Here is a 22,851-nt window from a genome sequence, read left to right as displayed (position 1 = left end):
TATTGTATACAATCAGTTGATTCAATTATATCACTTGAGGTTCAGCCCTCCTGTCTTTATAGATCAGTAAATCTTTCCAATGTATTCTTTTAGAAGTAAAACTCAGACTGAACTTCTCTCTCCTGCTGGGTGAAGACTCCATGCTGGGTTCTCCCAAACTTGTTAACTTGATGGGTTTGTTTATGCGATATGTAAATATGTTCTCATTGTCTTTGAGAGCACTTTGGAAGTAACTCCCAGGTGGGGAAAACACATTCCTGTGTCTAGTGCAGATCTGTTTACCAATTCCCTGGCATGACTGGTTTAAACACACTTTAGTCAAAATTCTAGCATATATCCATAACTCTTAATACCCACCATATATCTACAGCATGCAAGAATATTAATTATTAATAAATCATTAGTTTTCAAATGATGTCATAGAAGGCATATTTTGTACAAAGATTATTACAATAGTGTGTTGGATGTGAATACAGAGGTGCTTAGTGTCACAACATGCAAAGTAGTTCACCTGGATTTTCCAGTTCCATTCTCATATATGTCTAAAATCTAAGAAAGACCTCAAACAAGTTTGGGATATCCTTAATCCGCAAGGACCACAGCAAATCAAAGCAAGATACTACTGAAGACAGTTTATAGGAACCTATCCCTGCAACCTATTAACCCAGGAACCTATCCCTGCAACAAACCTGAACAGTGACAATTACTTCTTGTAATGAGATAACCATTCCCAGTCTTTATTCAGACCCAGTTTGATTGTATCAAGTTTGCATATGAGTTCCAGCTCCGCAGTTTCTCGCTGAAGTCTGTTTTTGAATTTTTTTTTGTAGAAGTATGGCAACTTTCAAGTCAGCTACAGAGCGTCCCGGGAGATTGAAGTGCTCTCCGACTGGTTTATGGATGTTACCATTTTTTATGTCTGATTTGTGTCCATTTATTCTTTTGCATAGTGACAGTCTGGTTTGGCCAATGTACATGGCAGAGGGGCATTGCTGGCACATAATGGCATATATTACATTAGTAGATGTGCAGGTGAATGAGCTCCTATGGTGTGGCTGATGTGGTTAGGACCTGTGATGGTGTCACTAGAGTTGATGTGGGGGCAAGCTGGCAACGGGGTTTGTTGCAGAGATAGGTTCCTGGGTTTTAAGGAATGGTTCTCTCATTACCAGAAGTAATTGTCACTGTTCACACATTCTCACCTTCTAATCAATGGTTGTGAATAGGCCTCATCTACTGTAACTGAATGGATTTTGATAACACCTACCCTCCCCATTGTTGTTCCTTGTCCTTGGATGTATATATATACCCCCTATCTGATTTCTATTTCTTCCATCTGATGAAGTGGGTTGCAGCCCATGAAAGGTTATGCTTGCAGAAATTAAATGTGTTGATTTTTAAAGTGCTACAGGACTCTGGTTGTTTTTGCTCTATACAGACTAACAGGGTTAGTCCTCTGGAACTATTAAATCTCTGTATTTTTACATCCCCATTTCTTCAGTCTTTTCCTGGTTCATTTTCAAAGAGATGTATTGTGAACATGAGCAGCAAACGTGGGAGTTTTGTCAGAGAGTTTTCCAGGTGAAAGAGGTGAGACTATATGATCCTTTGTTTAACACACATTTTATTATAATTCTCTGTTATATCCCCCTAGATTCTGCTTTGTTTGTTGTGTACTTGCTTGCTTGCAATCTGCCTGCTTGACTGAAGTTCATAGCGTGGTCTGTTGTGGGGCTGTGTGCTAAACCAAGCGGCCTGCTAGGCTAAACTGAGAGTTTTCTCATGAAACTCTAGTTGGATATCCTTTGATCCTTAATCCCTTCAGGATCCCGTGACAAGGGGGCGGGGCTTACTCAGGAAGAACAGGGGTTTAAAAAACAGCTCCTAAGGAACTAGAGGAGCTAACAAACAGAAACAGCAAATGAGAGTTTTGTGAAGGAAGTGAAGTGAGGGAGTGTGAGAGATAGATACATATAACTGACATACTCTAAATGTAGGCCAATAACCACTACCACCACCCCAAAAAAACAAAACAAAGGACAAACAAACAAACAAAACCCCTGCAAGATTAAAAATAATCAGGCAGAAGTCCAGTAGCGGAGTGGGGGTTATCCAGATTATTGTACTGAATGCAGAGTGCCTTGTGGCCCTCAGAGAACAAATTATGGGCTCTTAAGACCAGAGTGGCTGAACTGGAAGACAGAAAGGTACATAAATGAGACCTTCAGGGACACAGTAGAGCAGTCCCACCCCCTGTCTGACAGCTTGTTGTGGTGTTGAGGAAGATGGAAATCTGAAGGAAAGAGAACTTCAAGCTGGAGTGGAGGGAAATGATCCCCATAGGGACCCTTTTTTCAGACGATGTCATGGCATCCTCCAGCACTGAGGATACCCCTTCAGGGCAGGGACCCCAGATATTAGGAAGATACAAGCAATAGTAATGGGGGATTTGAATATGAGAAAGACAGAGAGTTGGTTTGTGATAACCAGGAGAACCGCATGGTGAATTGCCTGCTGGGTGCGAAGATCTCTCAAGACATCTAGACAGACTTATGTGCAGTGCTGGAGAGGAGCTAGTAGTCATGGTACATGTAGGTACCAATGATGTAGGGAAAGGTAAGAGAGAGATACTGGAGGCCAAGTTTAGGCTGCTAGGTAAGAGATTAAAGTCGAAGCGCTCTGTGGTAGCATTCTCTGAAATGCTTCCGGTTGCATGCTCAGGGCTATAGACAGGTAGAACTGCAAGCTCTCAATGTATGGATGAGGCAATGGAGTTCAGAGAAGGGATTTAGATTTATTAAGAAAGTGGGAACTTTTTGGGAAAGGAAAAGCCTATACAGGAAGGATGGGCTCCACCTAAACCAAAATGGAACCAGATTATTAGCATGTAAACCTAAAAAGGTCATAGAAGAGTTTTTAAATTAAGAGCTGGGAGAAAGCTGACAGGTGCGAAGAAGCACATGGTTCATATAGAGGCACTCTTTATGGGAGGATTTATTAAAGGGCATACTCTATATCCTCTAGTAAGCTAGTACATACTCTAGTAAAGAGAAGAGGGTAGAAGCTGATAAAGTACAGGTAGGAATTGAAGGCAGTCATATGAGAAAGAGTTCTATTCAGTAACATAACATTAAGGCAGACAACTAAATATTGACAAATTTTATTTGTGTTTGTATACAAATGCAAGAAGTCTATATACTAAGATGGGGGAACTTGAATGCTTGGTATTAAATGAGGATAGTGATACAATGGGCATCACAGAAACTTGGTGGAATGATAATCAGTGAACATCATGGTCCTGTTAAAATGTGTGTAACGACATTGTATATGGAGTTATAGATTTTGTTACATGTTTGTTAGTGAAACATATTGTGATTCTGGGGAACATCCACGGACTAATTCCTCAGAGATAACAAAAGACTGTAAACAACGACCTTGCATGTCATCTCAAAAGTCATGTACACAGAAGGTGTGAGCAAGACATTTACAGTTCACCTGAGAGTTGCTTCAAATCTCATGTATATCACAGACTGATTGTCTCCACCCCAGAGGAGGTATTTCTCAAAGAGAGGAGGAGGGTATAAAATAAGGGACAATGGGTTCCTCATTACCTCTTCTCCCCCATCTCTATTGACGGCTGCAAGATCACTTAAAAGACAAAGAACCACCCTTGAACTGAGGGGAGCGCTAGTTCTAGCTGGAACGTTTTCCTATTAGCATGGACTCCTGAAAGTTTTTGGGTCAAAAACACCTTTTTGCTTTCAAATCTTATTTATCTTGGTAAAGTTCAGGCATTAGATTAAGGTTTTATCCTTTTATTTTCTTTTGTAATCAATTCTGAATTTTATGCCTATATCCATTATATTCACTTAAAATCTATCTTTCTCTAGTTAATAAACTTGTTTCATTGTTTATCTAAACCAGTATGTTTTTGGTTGACGTGCTGGGGAATCTCTACTCAGGTTATCAAAGGCTATTGCGTATTCATTACCCTTTGATGGAGTTATGAACTTTTAATGAGTTTACACTGTTCGGGGAAGGGGATGGTGTCCTTGATCAGTGTAAGACACATATTTCTGGGGTGCAAGGCTGGGACTGAGGGATATACTGGTGTTGCCCCGTATCAGTTCATAAGTGGCTGGGAGAGCATTCATGTAACTTTGTGGGGTGTGCCTTTACATTCAAATGGCTGTGTGAGCAGAGCCTGGAGAGGCTGCTTTTTACTAGACACCCTGTTCTGGAGAATTAAAGGGACACAGTGGTTCAACAGTTCATATTGTTCCCTGGGGGATGTCACCCACAGCCACACCTTGAATATTGCATACAGTTCTGGTTGCCCCATCTCAGAAAAAATATATTAGAACTGGAAAAGTTACAGAGAAGGCAACAAAAATGATTAGGGATATAGAACAGCTTCCATATGAGGTGAGATTTAAAAGACTGGGACTGGTCATCTTAGAAAAGAGACAACTAAGGGGGAATATGATAGAGGTCAAAAAAAGCATGACTGGTGTGGAGAAAGTGAATAACAAAGTGTTATTTAGCCCTTCACATAAAACAAGAATGAGAGGTCACCCAATGAAATTAATAGGCAGCAAGTTTAAAATTAACATAAGGAAGTACTTCTTCACACAATGCACAGTCAACCTGTGAAATTCATTGCCGGGGAGGTTGTGAAGGCCAAAAATATAACTGAGTTACAAAAAGAATTAGAGATGGAACCCCATGCTCTGGGTGTCCCTAAATCTTCAACTGCCAAGATCTGGGACTGGACAACGGGATGGATCACTTGATAATTGCCCTATTCCGTTCATTCCCTCTGAAGCATCTGGCACTGGCCGCTGTTGAAAGACTGGATACTGGGCTAGATAGACCATTAGTCTGATCCAGTATGGCCATTCTTATTGTGGTACCAAATAAAATCTTTACAGAGCTGCAGGACAGGATAATCATTTCTTTTAATATTCTGAGCCAAATGCAGCCCTGAAGTGAGCAGATATAATTTGTAAAAGGATTTATTTAATCCAAAGTCAAATTTTGTCATTTTCCCTAGTATGGAGCATTAAAAGATCATTAAAAACTATACAGGATACATGTCACAAGATACTGTAGACTTCCCTAAAGAAAATGCAATTGGTTTCAGTAAATTAATATTACCAAAACAAATTAATCGTATGCAGCTAAATTTCTAATTTTTGTCTCCTTTAGCTCAAAGATATATAATTTACAGGCTTGTAATTATGTAAGTACAACTTTTCTTTTTTTCTAATACTTTTATACAACTGGTTTTTAAGACCTAGGACTATTCAATGTCAAACATTGTAGTGAACGGACGACTACAAAGGATCAGATCATCTTGGTAAGAAATAAGAAAAGCTTTGTTAGGATTAAGTGTTCTCTCTTGCTGAAGATTTTTAGAAGAGATCTATAGAAGGCAACACAGAATGAAATTAAATGCTTAATAGATATCCTTCCTAGTTAACTTTATTTTGACTCATTAATTAATAGAGACAATACATAGTTCTATATTTTTAAATTGGAATGAATGAGCAATCAACCTGACTCCGTCAAATGCTTTAAATATACTACAGGAAAAGTAATGAATATTTACACTTTATGAAATACAGATGGAAATGGATCAACCAACAGTAAATTCAAATTATTGTAGACAGACCCACCTGAAATAAAGCTGGCTCAACTAACAAGCAATTAGTGTAATCGATGCACACTGTCTTTAAGCTCTCTCTTTTTTCAGTTCACTGAATACTATTAAACAGGTTGTGGCCTCATATTATTGTGCAGTGTAGACTTAATCAAGACATTTTGGCAAAACTTGTTCCAGAGATATTCCGTGTTTTTAGTACAAGAAATCTCAAACTATATGACCCTTCTTTCCACTCCTGTCAGTGGTCAAGGTCTTTATTATGGTCTTTATTATGGTTTCCTCTGTGCAGATTTCACCCTTCCCATAGTGTTGATAGAGAGTCTTTGGAGCCCATTCCACACTGCCATGGGATCTGTAACTGCCAGAGGCAGGAAACAGTTCTAGATCTAGAATGGGCATCATCTCCACCTAGCCTGGGAGAACACCAAGTGGATAGCGTAGCCTGTGGCTGCATTAATACATCCCCAGTGCCCTCCACATCAAGACATCCCCACTCTTCAAGGATGGTAATGGAACAAACCTTCACTGTGCATTTCCAAAGGAGCCACATGGACCAGGAGACAGAGGAGAGCCAGGGGGCCCTGGAACTGGCACAGAGATCTCCGGGCCCTGTGGATTCCAAGGAACCCATGGATTATGGAGACACTGGAGAACAAGCTTTGCCCCCGACAGAAAACTCTGCAAGATAGTGCTCAGCATCTCCCCCACCCCCGGTCCCCAGAAGGTATCCTGCTGTTGGTGTCATGTACCATATCCATTGTGAAATCCAGTCCCATTACTTAAACAATGGATGGAATACCTTATGCAACACTCCCCAATGAGCTTTGCAGTGTGAAAGGGAAGGGTCAAGCAGGGGACACCATGTCAGATGCTTGACTGTGTTGAACATTATTGCTGAGAAATGCATCTCCTGGTGGTGGGGGCAGAAGTGAGGGTTGACAAATATAAATAAAAGAACAAGGATAATCATGAGATCAGGCTGTCTAAAATTAGGAAAACAAAGCGACACAAACTCCAATGTAAAGATCCTTCTCAACGGCTGACATTCAGAGTTATTATTTACATTTCTCATAAGGCTATCTGAATAAGGTTAAAGAGCTTTGACATCTTCTTGTGATCCATGACAAACTGAAATTTTATATTGATTCCATTGCCAATCCATGAAACCTGTCTCTCTCTTTTTTTTTTTTTTTTGTGCAACGAGCCCTGAATATTGCTTGTCTCTGTAGCCCAAACATCCTACTCTGTTCTGTGTATTATGTTTGCAATTATGTTTTCGCACTACCAAAGCCAACATGAAATACCAGAGGTTTTTTTTTAATATAACTGTCTTCAAATTATCCAGCCATCACTTTTTACATCAGAAAAAATAACCATATTCTCAGTTTGGAAGAAGAGGTAATTTACCTTGTACAGTAACAGGAGTTCTTTGAGATGTTTGACCGTATGGGTGCTCCACATCAAGTAAGCATGTGTCCCATGAATCTTTGATCAGATATTTTTGGTAGCAGTGCCCATTCAGCCTGGTCATGCGTTCTAGGCATCCTACGCATTTTGAGTCATAGAATGTCGAATGTCTAATCCGAATCCTCACCCAGCAGGTGAGGGACAGTGGAAAGTTGTAACACCAGACAGGAAGTGAGGTGAATCAGGTAAGGGAATCAAACTTGTCTTGGCCAAGTCGGTACCATTAGAATGACTTTGGCTCTGTCTTGCTTGATTTTCTTTAGCACTTTTAGAATCAATGGGATTGGAGGATAAATATAAAGAAGGCCTCTCTTCCAAGGAATGAGAAAGGCATCCTTTAGGGATTAACAATCAAGACCACCTCTTGAGCAGAATTGTATTGCAGTTTCTGTTGATGGTGCTGACAAAAAGGTCCAGTTCTGTGAACCCCCAGGTTAAAAAAATATATATGAGTATCAAACTGTCTAGTTCCCACTTGTAATCCTGTAATTTCAAATTGTTGCCTATGTTCTTTTGAATGCCTGGAAGATAAGAGGCCTAAATGAAAATGTGGTTGGCTATGCATCAGTTTCATAGCTTTATGGCTTCCACACAAAAAGAAGGGAATTTCACTCCTCCTTGGCAATTCATGAAGAATGTTGCTAAGTTGTTTGTAATGACCTTGATGGATAGACTCTTGATTATGGCAAGGAAGTGAATGTAGGGATGCCTGACTGTCCTAAAATGCAGGAGTTTGAAGTGGGGAAGAGACTCCCAGGAGGACCATTTGCCCTGAACAGTCTGTGTACAGAGATGGGTTCCCCATCCCAGGAGGGATGCACCTGAAGTTATAGCGATGATAGTAGGAGGATGAATAAAGGGAATTCCTGCACAGAGTTTAACAGGTCCTTCCACCTAGTAAGTGAGTCCAGAACTTGATGAGGAATGGACACCAACTTGTCGAGAATGTGTTTATTTGGTATGTAGATAGTTCTCAGCCAGCCTTGGAAACAGCATAGTTGCAATCTAGTGTGTAGAATGACAAATATATAGGCTTCCATCTGGCCTATTGAAAATAATTTAATCTGTGGGTTTAGCTGAACCTTGGAAATGATATTTGTCAGTGCTATAAACCTGCCACCAATAGGTAAGCGCTGGAATGTTATAGCATCTAGAAAAGCTCCTACCAACTCTATCCACTGACCTTTTCTATGTTGAGATAGAGTCCTAACCTGTCAGATAGGGTCATAGCTGTCCTCACTGCAGAGAGAACTTTATTGTATAATTGTCTCTTGAGGATTCAGCCTTCGAGGTAGGGGAACACTATTATCCTCCATCAACACAGGAGAGCGGCTACTGTCAGGATCTCCAAAAAGACCACAGGGGCAGACAAGAGTCCAAAGGGGAACACTCGATACTGGAAGTGATCCTGGCTGATCATGAAGCAGAGGAATCTTTTGTCAGATGAGTGTATTGCAATGTGAAAGTAGATAGCCTGAAGATCAAGGGCCAGAAACCAGTCCCCTCAATCTAATGATGCAATTATAGCTGCAAGAGTTATCATCCTGAATTTTGTACTTTGACAAAGGTGTTTAACTACCTGAGATCTAAAATCAGCCTCTGTCCCCATTCTTTTTGGGAATCAGAAAGTATTTGGAATAGAACCCTTTCCTCTGTGCTGTATTGGAGCTGGTTCTATGGCTCCTATATGTACAATGGAGAGGACTTCCCATCTCAACAACTGTTTATGAGACAGATCCCTGGGTGGTGTGCAATGGACTTGATGAAAAGCTGAAGTCCATCAAAGGGAAGTTACAGTGTTTGCGGCTTCCCTGGGAAGCCTGACTTTGCAGCAAAGACACTTGACAACCGTTGTAGAAATAGAGAAGGCTGCCATGTCAGCTGCATCCAGGGAGATCTGTAATGAGGGCCTTGCTAGAAGCTGATCCTCTGTGAAGCTTTCCTGGAGTTCCTCCTAATGTTACAAGGGGAGATGTTGAATAAATTAATTAAATTTTCTGTAGTTTGTGAGATTATACTTCACCATCAGAGCTTGGTTATTTCTGGTCCTAAACTGTAGTGTTGTGGAAGACTACCTCTTGCAGCCAAAGGGATCTAGGCACTTTTGGTCTTATTTTGAGGTGTTGCCCTGGAACGATGTTGTCTGCCATGTTTGTTGACAGCATCAACAACCAAAAAGTTAGGAAGAGAGATGGTAAACAAATATTCAGATTTTTTGCTGGAACATAATAGTTTTGTCAAATATTCTATATGTAGATGATATGGTAGATGGGGTCTGCCAGATGATTTTTGTGTGTTCAAAGAAAGTCTTGTTCACTGGCAAGGCCACTTGACATTATATGGCAAATGTCTAAAATTTTATGCTGAGACTCTTGAACATCCTGTAACAGGATCTGGAGCAATTCAGCAATTCTTTACATAAACTCCTGAAACTGTTTGAAATCACCAGCATCAGAAGATGGTGGTGCTGGTGGGAAAAACACAGCCTCATGTGGCAAAGATGATGAAATATTAATTTGTGGTGTCACATACTTATCAGCTCCTTGAAAGACTCCTCTTCGGGTTGAGGTTGTTGAGGAAAGATAGATAGGACAGGAGATTAATAGAACATCATTATGGCCTGTGGTGGTCCCCACAGGTATAGCTGGTAGTTCTTGAAAACTGCTCTCAATAGGCAGCTCACAGGTCCCAGTATGGGCATTGTGCGGGTCCATAAGGAATAGGAGGGAGTATCAGCATTGCTAATATCAGGCTGAATGGGGGGGAGCATGAGATTTAGTTTGTCTAAGAACTTCTGAGAGAGTGCTTCAGGAGAGATGGCTCTATGGTGGTAGATAGATCATCCCTGTGCTGAGGTCTGAGAGTCAGAGGAGGTGTCTTCAGCAAAGTCCAAAGGAGGAGCAGACAGCGCTGGTGATAATGGTTGGCTGTTTACTTTTGATGGTACTGGAGAGCGGTACAGTATGGGTGACCCAGCGGACTCTGATACTGACAGTCTTTTAGTACTCTTTAATAAAGGAAACTCCAGCTCATTGCAGACAAGCAAGTCTCTGGAGACTCTGACTCATGCAGTATCCAGAGGATCTGCAACAAAACCTCAAGAGGCTCTGTAGTAGAAGGTGGAGCAACAGAATGTGTTGCTTGCTTCAATGGTATTGCTCTAGTGGTCTGTCACATCTGCTTAGATAGCAGAGGTAATGGTGGCAGAGGACCTGCAGATGTTATTGACTTTTTCAGTGCCAAGTCCTTACGACCTCCACAACTGCGATCATGCTTAGAGGGTACCAAGGTATGCTTCAGTACCAAGGTATATTTGGTACTTTCAGAAGAGCTGGAAGTCTTAGATGATGAGCTTCCAGCACTGGGGGAGCCCGGAGCCAAAAAAGTATCCTTTACGGGACATGAGGTCTCGGAAATAATCAGTCCCTGAGGAGACCGAGGCTATTTGGGGGGCAGGCTCGTGCTGTGGAAATCTGGTACTCCTCTTCCCAGAAGCCCTACTCATACCCTCAATGTTTTTGTCCCATAAAAAACTTATGGGTGAGTGGGGTATGGCAGTTGATGGGGCACTATGTTCCTTTAGAGGCCACTGTTTAGGGAGTATCTGAGCCCAGATGCAAGGCAGGTCAACAGGAGCACTCCATCATAAAGATGATAAGCTTAAAGTTCCTATTTTGAATGCTGAACAAATCTTGCACTTGGATAGGACCGGTGTGTCTCCCAAGCAACGGATACAAGTGGGAATGACTGTCACTGATTGGGATAGATTCCTGGCAAGTGAGGCAATGGATCTGGGCATACCCTGGAGAAGAACTCAAAAAGGGAGAACTCCTCAAAAAAAAAAAAAAAAAAAAAAAGGCTGGGAAAAAGGGAGGGGTGTGTCCAATGTAATAAAAAGAGACTCCTTCAGAACTGAAGGATTCTAAAGACAAACTTACAACTAAACTGAACTAAAACTAGAATTCCACCTACGGCTAAAGCTGGGGTAAGTTGTTCTTAGGAGCAGAGATGCAAGAAGCTCCAGCTCAGGCCACGGCATTTGAGAAGGAACTGAGGGTGATTTGCCTGTGCAGCTCTGTATATCCTTGGTACAGGGCATGAGAATGCCTTGAGTGCAAGTGTGGGATAGATTTTACGAAAAATCTCTGATCAAAGATGCATGCGCACCTGAAGTGGAGCACCCAAATAGACATTACACACAGAAGAATTTTAGCTGCAGTATTGGAAAGAGACATTTCTTATATGGAATAACTGCAGTAAGAGGCTGAGATTTTCAAACCCACATAAGGGATTTGGGTGCCCAATTCTGAGTTGAAGTGGGAGTATTCAAATCCCCTAAACAATGAATACAACAGTCATTATATATTAAGTAATACATAGTTGGAATACACAGATTTTAGCCAATACTACCAAAAGAATTCACTGGGGGCTTACACCAGAAGGGGATACATATTTTTGCCATTGTATATTTGCAAATAATATTTTCTGGTGCTTTTCAAATAATGTACATATATTTTGCTACAAGCAGCGGTTCCATCCCTGCTCCCACGGATGTCTATGTCAAAACTTCCTTTAATTGCTTTGGAATCAGGATTTGTGTGTTGACTTTGACTCTTTTAAAACTTTTTAAACAAAACGAACAAGAGATAATGTGAGGACAACAGAAAGCTGCCCAGGGATGTTGCTCCCTTGTTTCTACATAAATGTTGAATCAAAGATGTTTATTTGCCAAGCTACAAACACTGATCATGAGGCAGTGTTGGATTACATTGATTTCACATTTATTTGATCTATAACAATTTCTAAGTGCACGCGAACAGTTTAAAAACGGATTCTTGACAAACAAATTATTTACATTTCAACAGTTTATGTAAACGATTGCTCATTGTACCATTAACTTCCTGCATTCTGACTGGTTTAAAGGGTAACCCTGTTGTGTACATGTGCTTGCACTCAAAGAGAATGATATTTTGTTATATTGAATTTGCTTTTATGGAGATGAACAGTCCCTTGAGAGCTTTTGTGGGGAGGGACAAAAGTATGCTTTATAGAATTATGATTAGTAATATTAATCATCGGCCAAATAGACAGCAGCCTACCTGAAAACAATACTGAGTCGTAAATCATTAAAAACTAGATAGGGAAAAGCACTAGAGAATACACTACTATATTGGTAGTAGAGGATACATGTCTTTTTGAAAGCTAATTTAATTTATTTTCAGACTATCACTAGTTAAAGATAGTCGAAGATTTACAGTACTCCTGGCAATCTTATTGTTTGGCAGAGATTTGATTTTGGACAGCAAATATATATTATACATTTCTGCAAACTGGGTGTTATGCTATATTTATCTGAGCTTTGTGTTCGTGAAGATTAAGATATTGGCAACTCTGGCCCATAGCACAGAAACCAGACATATCCAATTTTACTGATTAGGAGCCAAAGTGAACTAATTTTATGCACAGGCCTATCTCTTCAACAGGAGGATAACTTTCTACAACAGGAAAGTCTTCCCCACTGCCTTCCTAGCAGGATAACTGGGAGTGTAGGTGGCATGTTAGCTTAATCTGATCAGCATTATTAAACAGAAATTGCTTATCAGCCTTTTGAATTATGCAAGAATCTTTGAGAAAATACTACTGATGAGCAGGGGGGAGAAAACAACAAGAAAACCCCCACAACTAAGAAACTACTAAACTGATCTCACACAAGACTACAAAACGTAATGTGTCTGCACTAGAATTTTACTCAGGAAGATATTCTACAGAATTCTCATATTTAGTTCTGCTACTTGGCTTACTTGCCGTTTGAACTGACTCTTATAGAACAGTTGACATCTCATCAGTTTCTGTAATTATCTTCCTTCCCTACAAATTCCATAGCTTCCCCTTTTTGAATCATCCTAAATTTTCACTTGAACATTAAATGTCCATGAGGTTGTACTTCTCTTTGTAAGTGAGAAATTCCATTTATATTCATGCTATAATAATGTAAACAAACCCAGTACATTGTTCTTAAAGCTATTACACAACAGGATAACTATGACGTTTAGAAGACACGCTATGTGCACCTGTTTCTATCTTGAACAGAATTGTCACAAGAAATTTGTAGATGCATATATGTACCATAAACACAGGCTATATGCCCAAAATAACATCTTTTAAAAGGCTTTGTTTTATTACCCATAATGCAATTTAGGAGACTATACCAACTGCAGTTTTGGGAGTGCTAATCCACTAATGGACAGAGGTGCCTTACCTATGGTCATGTATTGTGAAACATACACACACACACATTTGGACATGAACTTATAGACTGAGGAATCACTAGTAGGGCTGGATGACAGCATTCCTATTTGCTTCACTCAAATTGTTTGAAACCTTTTAAAAATAATTAAAATATAAGACAAATATTTTATTGCTAAAGAAGCTTATGAGATTTTTAGTATTCAAACAGGGATTTTACCCTCACACCCAAATTAAACACAGCATTTTGTAATGTCCTATAAAACAACCTTGAAGGACAAAGTACAGATACATAAAAATTCCTAAGACTCTTCTGCTAAAGTCTAGTTAGATGGTAACTCTACCTAGTAAATCAGATGTTGGAGATGAAGAGGATGGGATAATGGAATGCCACACATCATAAGGGTTTTATTTTTATATTTTAACTTAAAACAGGGCGAGACATACAGGAATGGAAGGTCATAACAAATATAAATATAGATGCTACAGTTAGCAATTACACACACTAAGAGCAAGTCGCCTTCCCGGATTACATAAAAGTAACATTAGAGAGATAACTTCTCTCTAGTTTGCTGAGACCAACATGACTTTCTGAACTTAATTTGCTTTAATTTAAAGATTTATAGATGATTTTAAACAGCAAGGGACTATTTCCCCTATATCAGGACATTTATAAATCAATCTGAATCCTAAGTACTGTCCATCAAGGCTGTACTTTGCATTTGAATGAGATTAATTTAAAAGCTAGCAAGAAAAGTGCATTAATTTAAGGGTTCATGGCAGCAAGTTATCTATGTGTCAATGGTCCTTGATCACTATCTAAAGAGTTAATCTCACAGCAAGCACAGGAGATACTGTTCCGCAGTGGGTTGGAGAACATTTATGGGGATTTACTGTTTTAGTACCTGTTTGTGCTATTTAAACAAGCTGTAAGATCATGGATCTTAACTGAGATAATGATTCATGAAGGTTATGCATTCTTTTATAGACATTAATCAGAAGTTTAACATTTTCTTTTCAAACAAGGACAACCTCTTAATTTCTTTTGCCTTGAAAAGAACTGACGTCCTTGAGTATATCTAAATTTATAACCCCAGTTTACTAATGTACTAATCTTTCTGGACAATCCTTTGTGGATTCTTTAGCCCAATATTTGTAGAAGTTGTAGAGGTTGGGGGAGCACGTTGAAAAAGAGTGGCTATTTACTAGTACAACACAGTAACTAGAAGATGCAGAAATGAAACAAATTATGCCTGAAAATCATATTACACGATAAAAGTATTACATTAGATCAGTGGGTTTAGACCTTTTTTCATTTGCGGACCACCTAAACATTTCAAATGGAGATGCAGACCCCTTTCGAAATCTTAGATGTAGTCTGCGGACGACCCCCCCCCACCGCCCCAGGGGTCCGCAGACCATAGATTGAAAACCATTGCACTAGATTGAACATTAAAATGGAAACCAAATGGTGCAATATCAAAGCCATTTTCTTGCCCTCTAAATAACAAATGTAAATACACACAACCCAGTTTGAAAAAAGATCCTCCCCTAAACACACACACTCTGATTCATCAACGAGCTTTCATCATTTTGTAAGCAAAATCTTGTAAAAAGACATCTACTGTATCTAATCACCACACCAAAAATAATGGTCTTAATCATTTCCAGTCAGCCTTCTATACCCAGTACAGTACAGAAGCCAGCCTTCTGTAGGCTACAGAGTATTCCCCTTGGTCTGTGCCCACACCTCTTACTGAGAGTTCCACTATGAGTTGGAGACATTATTTAACCCTTACGTGGCAAATCAAATGATCTTTCCCCATCAGAGCCAGGCTCACTTTTGATCTTCGAGCTGTAATTGATATTATCAGCCATGATATTATTTTTGATCACCTGAAACAGGTCCATTTCCGGACCTTTGCTCTCCTGGTTTCATGCTTATTGAATGATGCTTATGTGTGAATCCCACTTCTAAAGTCCACTACTACGGTATCTCCCTGGTCCACTTCTTGACTTTTTCCTCTTTTCAAAATCATCATCTCTGGCCATCTATTTTCTGAAATTATATTTGGATATGATTTCTATGCCTGTACTCAAGAGCTAGTTGAAAAATGCCAATTGATTTTTCATAGGAAATTTCAGAGGGAGGGGAATTGTTTTATTCAAAATACCCTGCAAAATGTTTTCTTTTTTCAAACCATAAAATGAAAATGATTATTTTCAAAAACTGTTTTCAGTAATAATTTGTCATTTTGGGTTAAAAAAAATCAGTTTTCAAAAACTAAAACAATATTTTAATGATTAATCAAATGTTCTAATCCGGCCCCAGACATTTTCAGGTTTTGGTTTCCAGTTTTTCATTGACTAAAAATAAAATTTGCACAGGAAAGTTAAAGAAATTTTTAGCAGTCCTTTTACACACAAATCTGTATCACTTTCAATGCTTCAATCATTTCTTCATTTTCTCTCCCTCTCAAACTTACCTACTTCTGAGTCTGATAGAACTGAATTCACCTCAGTGTATCCAAAACTGCTATTCTACTCATTGGAAAGAAAAGCCACCCCAGCCAAATCTTCAATACTTCCCTCTCCATCTTCTATTCAAATGTCACGCTATCTTGACAGTCAGGAACTTAGATTTCTGATTTAGACCCCAAACCCTTTTGCATCTCATATCTCCTAGGTCTGACTACAGGCAAATTAGAAACATCTGACAGGCACCTCTGACAATGACTCAAGCAAAGCCTTTAGCAGACTTTGTTTCCCCTCATCCTGGCTCCTGTAATATATTCCTTTATTGTCTCTTTATATCTTAACTCATCAAACGTCAATGACTCATCTTCCCACCTAGGCCTGAAAATAGGAGCACATCATTGCCAGTCTCCAAAATCTTTACATCCAGTTCAGAATCTAGTACAAAACATCTCTCTTAGACTTCAAGGTTCCCACAGCCTGTAGAGTTGCTCCTAATCTTTTAGAGCTTGTCAGAGATACCCCGATGGATGGCTGATTAGTAAGAATAGACATTTTTCATGGGGACTGTTCAATTTCATTGAAGACAAAACCCTTCCTGCCTGGTTTCCTGCTAACTCATCTGTCCAGCTCCCAAGCTCCTGGCTCTTTGACAGTCCAGCTGATGGGAAGCCAGGACCTGGAAGCCTTCCTGCTAAGCTGGGGTCCCTGAGTTTCTAGGTTTCTGGCTCATCTGCAGCTCACCAAGCAGGCTGTTGGGGAGCTAGGAGCCCTGGGAGTGCTGGTTCCCAAGCTCTGAGGTTTGCAAACCTTCAGCAGCCAGGGTTCTCAGGGTCTGCGGCCCTTGGGCAGCGCTCCAGGGGGACTGCCCCAGAACCAGGGCTCTGTTTCCTTTTGTGGAGAATTTTGAAATGCTTGGGTGTTGTTCCAAATTTAAACCCAACTACATTTTAAAATATTGAAATGCTCCGTGAAACAGAATGACCTTTCTCTGCCCAGCTCAATCACTTTTCTGTTCTTTAGCTCATTCCTATGGATAGCAAATGCTAAATATCTTTCTCTCCCCACTCCTTACCTCTCCACAGCAGGTGGACAATACTGCTCCAATGCTGTGCTATGCTATGCTCATCATTTGTAACTGTTTCCATGTCTTTCTCCACTCAACATTTATTTTAGATCCTCTCTCCCCTAATCTCCCCACACTTCAGCTTCAGTCTTTGGTGCTTCTCCAAGCTCATTCATTCTCCTTGAAAATCCTTCATTACACCCTCTACAACTCCTCTATCACTACTACTAGTCTAATTTTACTGTCCCAAAGTAATCAGTGGAATGCTAGTTAGATTTTTTTTTAAATGCTTGCAGCTGCAGCAATCTAAAAGGCTTTTAACAAATTGAGACCTTTTTCTTTTTGTAAGTATGATTTTTATCCTGTCAATGTCCTTTTATAAATGGCAGTGCAAGATGCACTCTATATTCTATTTCATCGATACTGATGTTAGGCTTCTCCTCGAGTGCACAAGAAGATGAGAGCTTTTTGCTCTCTACATAAGCTACCATGCTCCAAATCAACAGTGTTGCCAGCGCTCATGATTTTATTGCAAGTTCTGTGTTATTTGGTGTTTTTACTTTAAAGCCACTGCTCCCAAAATCAATTGAGAACATGAGAATTTCAGGTTTCATTTTCTAAAAGGTAAGTATGTTGCTATCCTTCATGGTTGTGGAGAAAAGCTTCAAAATCTGACCCAAGTGCACTCAGAAATCAAATAAAAAGCACTGGAAATGTAATTTAAAAAAATCTCATGATTTTTGGCATCCTGTGTCCTGTGTTTTGAATGGTTTGAGAGGCAATACTGAATCAGATACCGTTTTCTGATTTAAAAAAAAACAATCCAACCATACCATGTCTCCTCACGGAGAAAACAGCATTGAACATGGGCACATCTGTAATTCTAGAGTGGAGAAAATGTAGATAGACCACATGCCACTACCACAAACAGATCTATGGCTCCCAAAACAAGACAGATGCCCTCTTTCCTGCTCCCAAATGATCACAGTTTTGCATGGAATTTCATGTTTATCCTTTGAAATGCTTACAATCAACAGAAGTTCCACATGGTTACTTACCACCGGTCTGTGTACATCCCAAAATGCTCGCTCCTGGCTATCAAGGATTTTCCTTTCTATCTTGTCTCTTTTCTTGTCCACTCTGTCAATGTTGCAGTATATTTAAGATAAACAACATTAATTGCAGTGCCTCTAAAAACAGTCAATGACAAATCCAGCGATAAAACTTCAAAGGAACTCACTTTGCTTGTGCTTCAGCTTGCATAAAAATAAACTCCCACTTCCGGGCAAATGCTCGCTGTAGCCTGGCCAAACTCTCCTGAAAATACAGTATAAACGACTTTAACTGTGCTTTGAGTTATTCACTATCTAACAGTTTTTAAACTGTCTTCCAAACCTCCAAAAGATGATGTTGCACTCAAGAGCCATAATGTACAGGCTAGTGTAAATGTAGTCTATTTATTTGGTGTATGGTGTCTGTCTGACACAGAACAGGAGACAGCCTCCAGACTATATTTTCCATGCCCCTGTCTCTTTGAGATTTGGAACTCAGCTGAAAGGTCCGGACACAGCTCTAGTGAGTCGGGATGGTGCAGCAGAGGTTGACACTCCCAGAAAAATATGCCAGCAGCAGCTTTTGTGAGTGTGCTGGCGGGTTGATTATTATAAATATTTCAATGAAATGTGCCAATTTTAAACTGTAGCCAGGTCTGGAAATGTAGCAACGACATTAGCTTGATACTGCCACTGATTCACTCTAAAACCTCCATTTGTCTTCTATGTGAGCAGTTTGTGTTGAATATTATGGGATACGGTCCCTATAGTGATGACTTTAGCTGGAACATTACAATGAAAGATACTTTGGGAATACGAGATTCTTCTAAAGGAAATCGGCCATTGGCCATGTACTTTTAAAAATGTTTGTAGACTATAGCTGTCTATTATTGTATAGAAAATGTATTTAATAATAAATATTTTTTGCAGTGACTTGGCATACTTCTGCACTCAGAAATGCTGGTAAATCTTGAGCAACTTCGTTGGTTGCAATGGAGTTATTCTGGAATTTCACTGGTGTAAATAGAAGCAGAATTTGGTCTATTGACTTCAAGGGAGTTACCGGTACTCAATTCCTCCAGGGACCATGCCCCATATCCCTCTTTTGGTGTTAATTATAGTGAAATTAACTGAATAAAAGTCTGTGAACTTGGTATCAAATAGTCTGATTGCAAATGTATTATATATTTACTGCAGAATAGTAAAGGAATATGTGTTTATAATCTGATCAATAACCCACATAATCTTATAAAGATACCATGGGCCATACTCATCCCAGTGTAGCTTTTCTGGCTTGGCCAAATCTGTCTCCAACTGCATGAAATAAGCAAACAGTTCACCTGATCTGGGGAAAAGGATCTGTGCGCAATTAGATTAGAGATCGGCTCAAGCCAAAACCTCAGTTCCCAAACAACCCTGAACTTTGGAGAGGTTTGAATCCAAACTTTGCAGCTGGGCTTCCTCTCTATGGCTTGCTGCACCAACAACCTGGATCTCAGCGCCCCAAAGCTCTGGGAACATTCGGGGCTTGTTTCTACCTCTATTCATAATGCACCCACCCAATCTTCATTGCTCAATATAATACAGCAGCCTGTCAGGTACAACAGCATTTATGGATTCTGAAACACTAGCACTCAAGTGCCAGTTGCCGCATGCCTAGACACAGGTTTAAACTGCTCAATTTATAAACTGCTGCACTAGAAAAATTCTGTGGCCTTTGCTTGTAATATTATCCTACATGCTGCTGAGCTTGGAAATCTCATTTGACATCTCAGTTCCAGAAAGGCCACAGGTACTTACTGCTTCATAGTCTGCTAGCTCAAGCCGTGCTTTGTTTTGCATTGTTCGCTTGCAGAGGTAAACCGCTAAAACACAAAAAAATAAATCAATCATTTCTTGCTATCTCATAAACATCAAAACCCCAGAAATCAAGATCTCAAGGTTTCATCCACATTTCACTGACATGGAGTGGTAGCTTTTTTACCTCTGTGTTTCTTCCTCTAAACTTGAAAGTTTTAGAACATGGGGGTCAATACCTACATTGGTATTTTTACTGAAGTGTAGCTTCCACCATAGAGATTAATTACATAATCGTCTATCTCACTTCACATTATAGCAGTAATCAACAAAACATTTGAGATTTTTTTTTTTGGCCAGGAACTAATTTGTTAAAAAGCTAAATTGTAACTTATCTTTAGAGAATTGCATATGCACTAAAAGAACCAAGAGATTTATCAGGAGCTGTTGTCCAATTTCACTAGTAGAAGGGTTTTCTTTATTGTTTGTTTATACGTTATTATTTCCCCACTGCATAGAGACCAATCCATATCAACAAGAGAAATGCACAATTTTTAAAAAGAAAAAGGGAACAATACATATAAAAAAGAAAAATTCTGAAAGTATCACTCAAGATAGCAAATATCTATAAGAGAAAATAATGTGAGACTGAAAATGAAAAAGAGGGAGCATATCTTCACATACAACAATGGGAACAAATGTAGTCTTATTTACATTGGTGTAAATCCAAAGTAATTCCACTGACTTCAGCAGCATGGTTCTGGATCACACCAGTTTAACTGAACAGAATTTTGCCAAATATATTACAAGCAACAAATTCTGAAAAGAAAAAGGAGTGAAAAATCAAACTAAGATGAGACAAGACAGATGTTAGCATTACTCACTAAGTCATTACATTAATGGTTTAAATTGAACTGCAAACCTTATACTTTTCATTTAGGGACAAATCCTATCCTCCATAACTGGATTTAATACAGGGGATTCCTCCAGAGATGAGGTGTAGGGGTGGGACAGAATTTCCCTTTACAATGCTGAAAAGCAACATCACAATCTTTTCATGTCTCCCTAGCCCCATACCCTCTGTATGCTGGCATGGTCTTTTGAGTTGATTTGTACAGTTAAGGATCCACCAACTCCTTCAATGGACTCTGTGCTGGGCACATAGAGCCCTCACAGAGCTGGGCTCTGTTATATTCTGAGGAAAGGGATTGGGTATGAGTGGCTCAGGATTCCTTCTCCTCCGCTGCCCCCATCCACTGCATTTCCACTGCAGGCACAGATAGGAAGGGTTTGCCTCTAATAACTCAACCCTATAGTCCCTGGACAGGCAAAAGTCCCTTATATCTTATCTAATCTTGTCTTTTTAACGAGGTGAAATCAATAATACTTAAGATTTCCAGAGGAAAAAAAAATCACTTCAGACAAAAGAATAAATCTTAAAAATGGTTTCAGTCCGTCTTGCTCCCTCTGCCCCAAGGAATTCTATTATTTCATTGGGACCACACAGCGTGAAAGCCAGCAGAGAACTTAATGTTCAGAAGCACTTGCAATGAACGTAAATTGGGGCTCCAGATGTTAATGGAAAGAAGAATTAAAATTTGATATATATGTTATTTGGACTATTCTCTTTTGCATTTGTTTTCTTTCCATTTTTTTCAAAAGTGTTACCCTCTGTATTCTCTGATATTCCCTCTGATCTAAGAGGGAATTTACCTCCTCAGATGATACAAAGATATATCTATCGTCAGTCATCACACACAATTTAGCAGGCGGAGGTGCAGAAACTAACAGCCCCAATTTCAATGAATTTTTAAAGCATCATACATTTACACTATCACCTTAGGGTGTGTTTTGAAATCTAGGAAAGAGAATATGCACTGAATTCTGGCCCTGAGTCCAGTGGTAGCTGTATGCACATATAACTGAGGGCAGAGTTGGGCCCTCATTACAGTCCAGTTTTTTCTTCTTTTTGTTTTCAAAATTACTTTCATAACTGACTGAACAAGAAACAGAATCCTGTCAGCATTCACTTTAATATATTGTCGGGGGTTTTAAAAAAATGAATTTATTAAAGATGAGCAGAGAGTGTTCCAGGAACTCCATGAGCTGTGTTTAAGCTTTGTCAGGTAAACCTAACATCTCTTTAAATACACATAGAAAACTCTCACTCTCTTCTTTTGCTTGGCCTTCTGTAAAACTAACAGTCTTATATGATATTTTTCTCACCTATTTTCAGTATATTTGTTGCACTTTGTCCCTTGTCATCAGCCTAATCTCCCTTTTTCCAGTAGTTATTCCCTCAGGCTCATAACTGCCATCGCAGAACAGACCAATGATTCACATGTCCAGCAGCCTGTCTTTGGCTGTGAGTCCAATGCAAGATGTTTCAGCTGAAGGTATGAACACCCCACAATCTGCCTAATGCTGCTATAACAGGGCAATTTCACGGTGACCCGAAGATAAGTCGTATTTACCCACACAAGTGTAGGAGTCTAATACTGTTTCAACATTTACTATCTGGAGTAAAATGATAAGGGCTAACCATTCTCATGCTTCTAGACATACGCTCATCACAGATCAATGGGACTGATTATGTAAGCGTCACCTAACGTGAGCAAGAGTTGCAGATTCAGGCCCCTGGAATAACATTTAAATTGCAACAAAGATCCAAAAAGAGGAATATAGTGTCATGCAGGGAACTTAAAATGCTGTAGGATTCTTTCCTTCAGAGTAAATAACTTTCCGTAGCCTCAGACTAAAGATTCTTTATTTCCAAGGTAAATAAATTTCAGCAATAAAAGTGATGTGACACCATATTTGCATGGAACGTAGGCAATTTGGGGACTTAAAGATGTGAGGTCCATTGAAACGAGTTTCATTGGCGAGGTATGCCACCTGGAGATCAGCATATGGTCCTGAAGCATGAGGATTGTCAGCCTGTGTCATTTTATCCTAGTTAGTAAATTCCAGAACAGGATTAGACTTCTTTAATTACAACATCTGCTATTATACTGTTATTTGTCTCAGTAATATCTTGTGGCATTGAGCCCCACACCTGTCTCCTTAAAATGTCCATCTAATGC

At 39.6% G+C, this 22,851-nt stretch overlaps 1 protein-coding gene across 6 annotated transcripts in view; it reads right to left on the bottom strand.

Moving 5' to 3' along the window:
• Positions 1-22,851, bottom strand: part of RGS7 (regulator of G protein signaling 7) — a 363,940-nt gene that overhangs the window by 45,607 nt on the left and 295,482 nt on the right. For all 6 annotated transcript variants that reach the window (XM_067535826.1, XM_067535825.1, XM_067535822.1 and 3 more), the window contains exons 7-9: positions 19,772-19,836; positions 18,160-18,236; positions 17,978-18,059 (exon numbers count right to left, since the gene is read on the bottom strand). In XM_067535826.1, coding sequence (XP_067391927.1) covers positions 17,978-18,059; positions 18,160-18,236; positions 19,772-19,836 — 224 coding nt within the window. The remainder of the gene's footprint in view (positions 1-17,977; positions 18,060-18,159; positions 18,237-19,771; positions 19,837-22,851) is intronic.

Source organism: Emydura macquarii, unplaced genomic scaffold (genome assembly GCF_026122565.2).
Source record: "Emydura macquarii macquarii isolate MOO-44397 ecotype Brisbane River unplaced genomic scaffold, CSIRO-AGI_Emac_v2 contig_3517, whole genome shotgun sequence".
In the NCBI taxonomy this organism is placed as follows: domain Eukaryota; kingdom Metazoa; phylum Chordata; order Testudines; family Chelidae; genus Emydura; species Emydura macquarii.
This window is presented reverse-complemented; position numbering and strand designations above follow the sequence as displayed.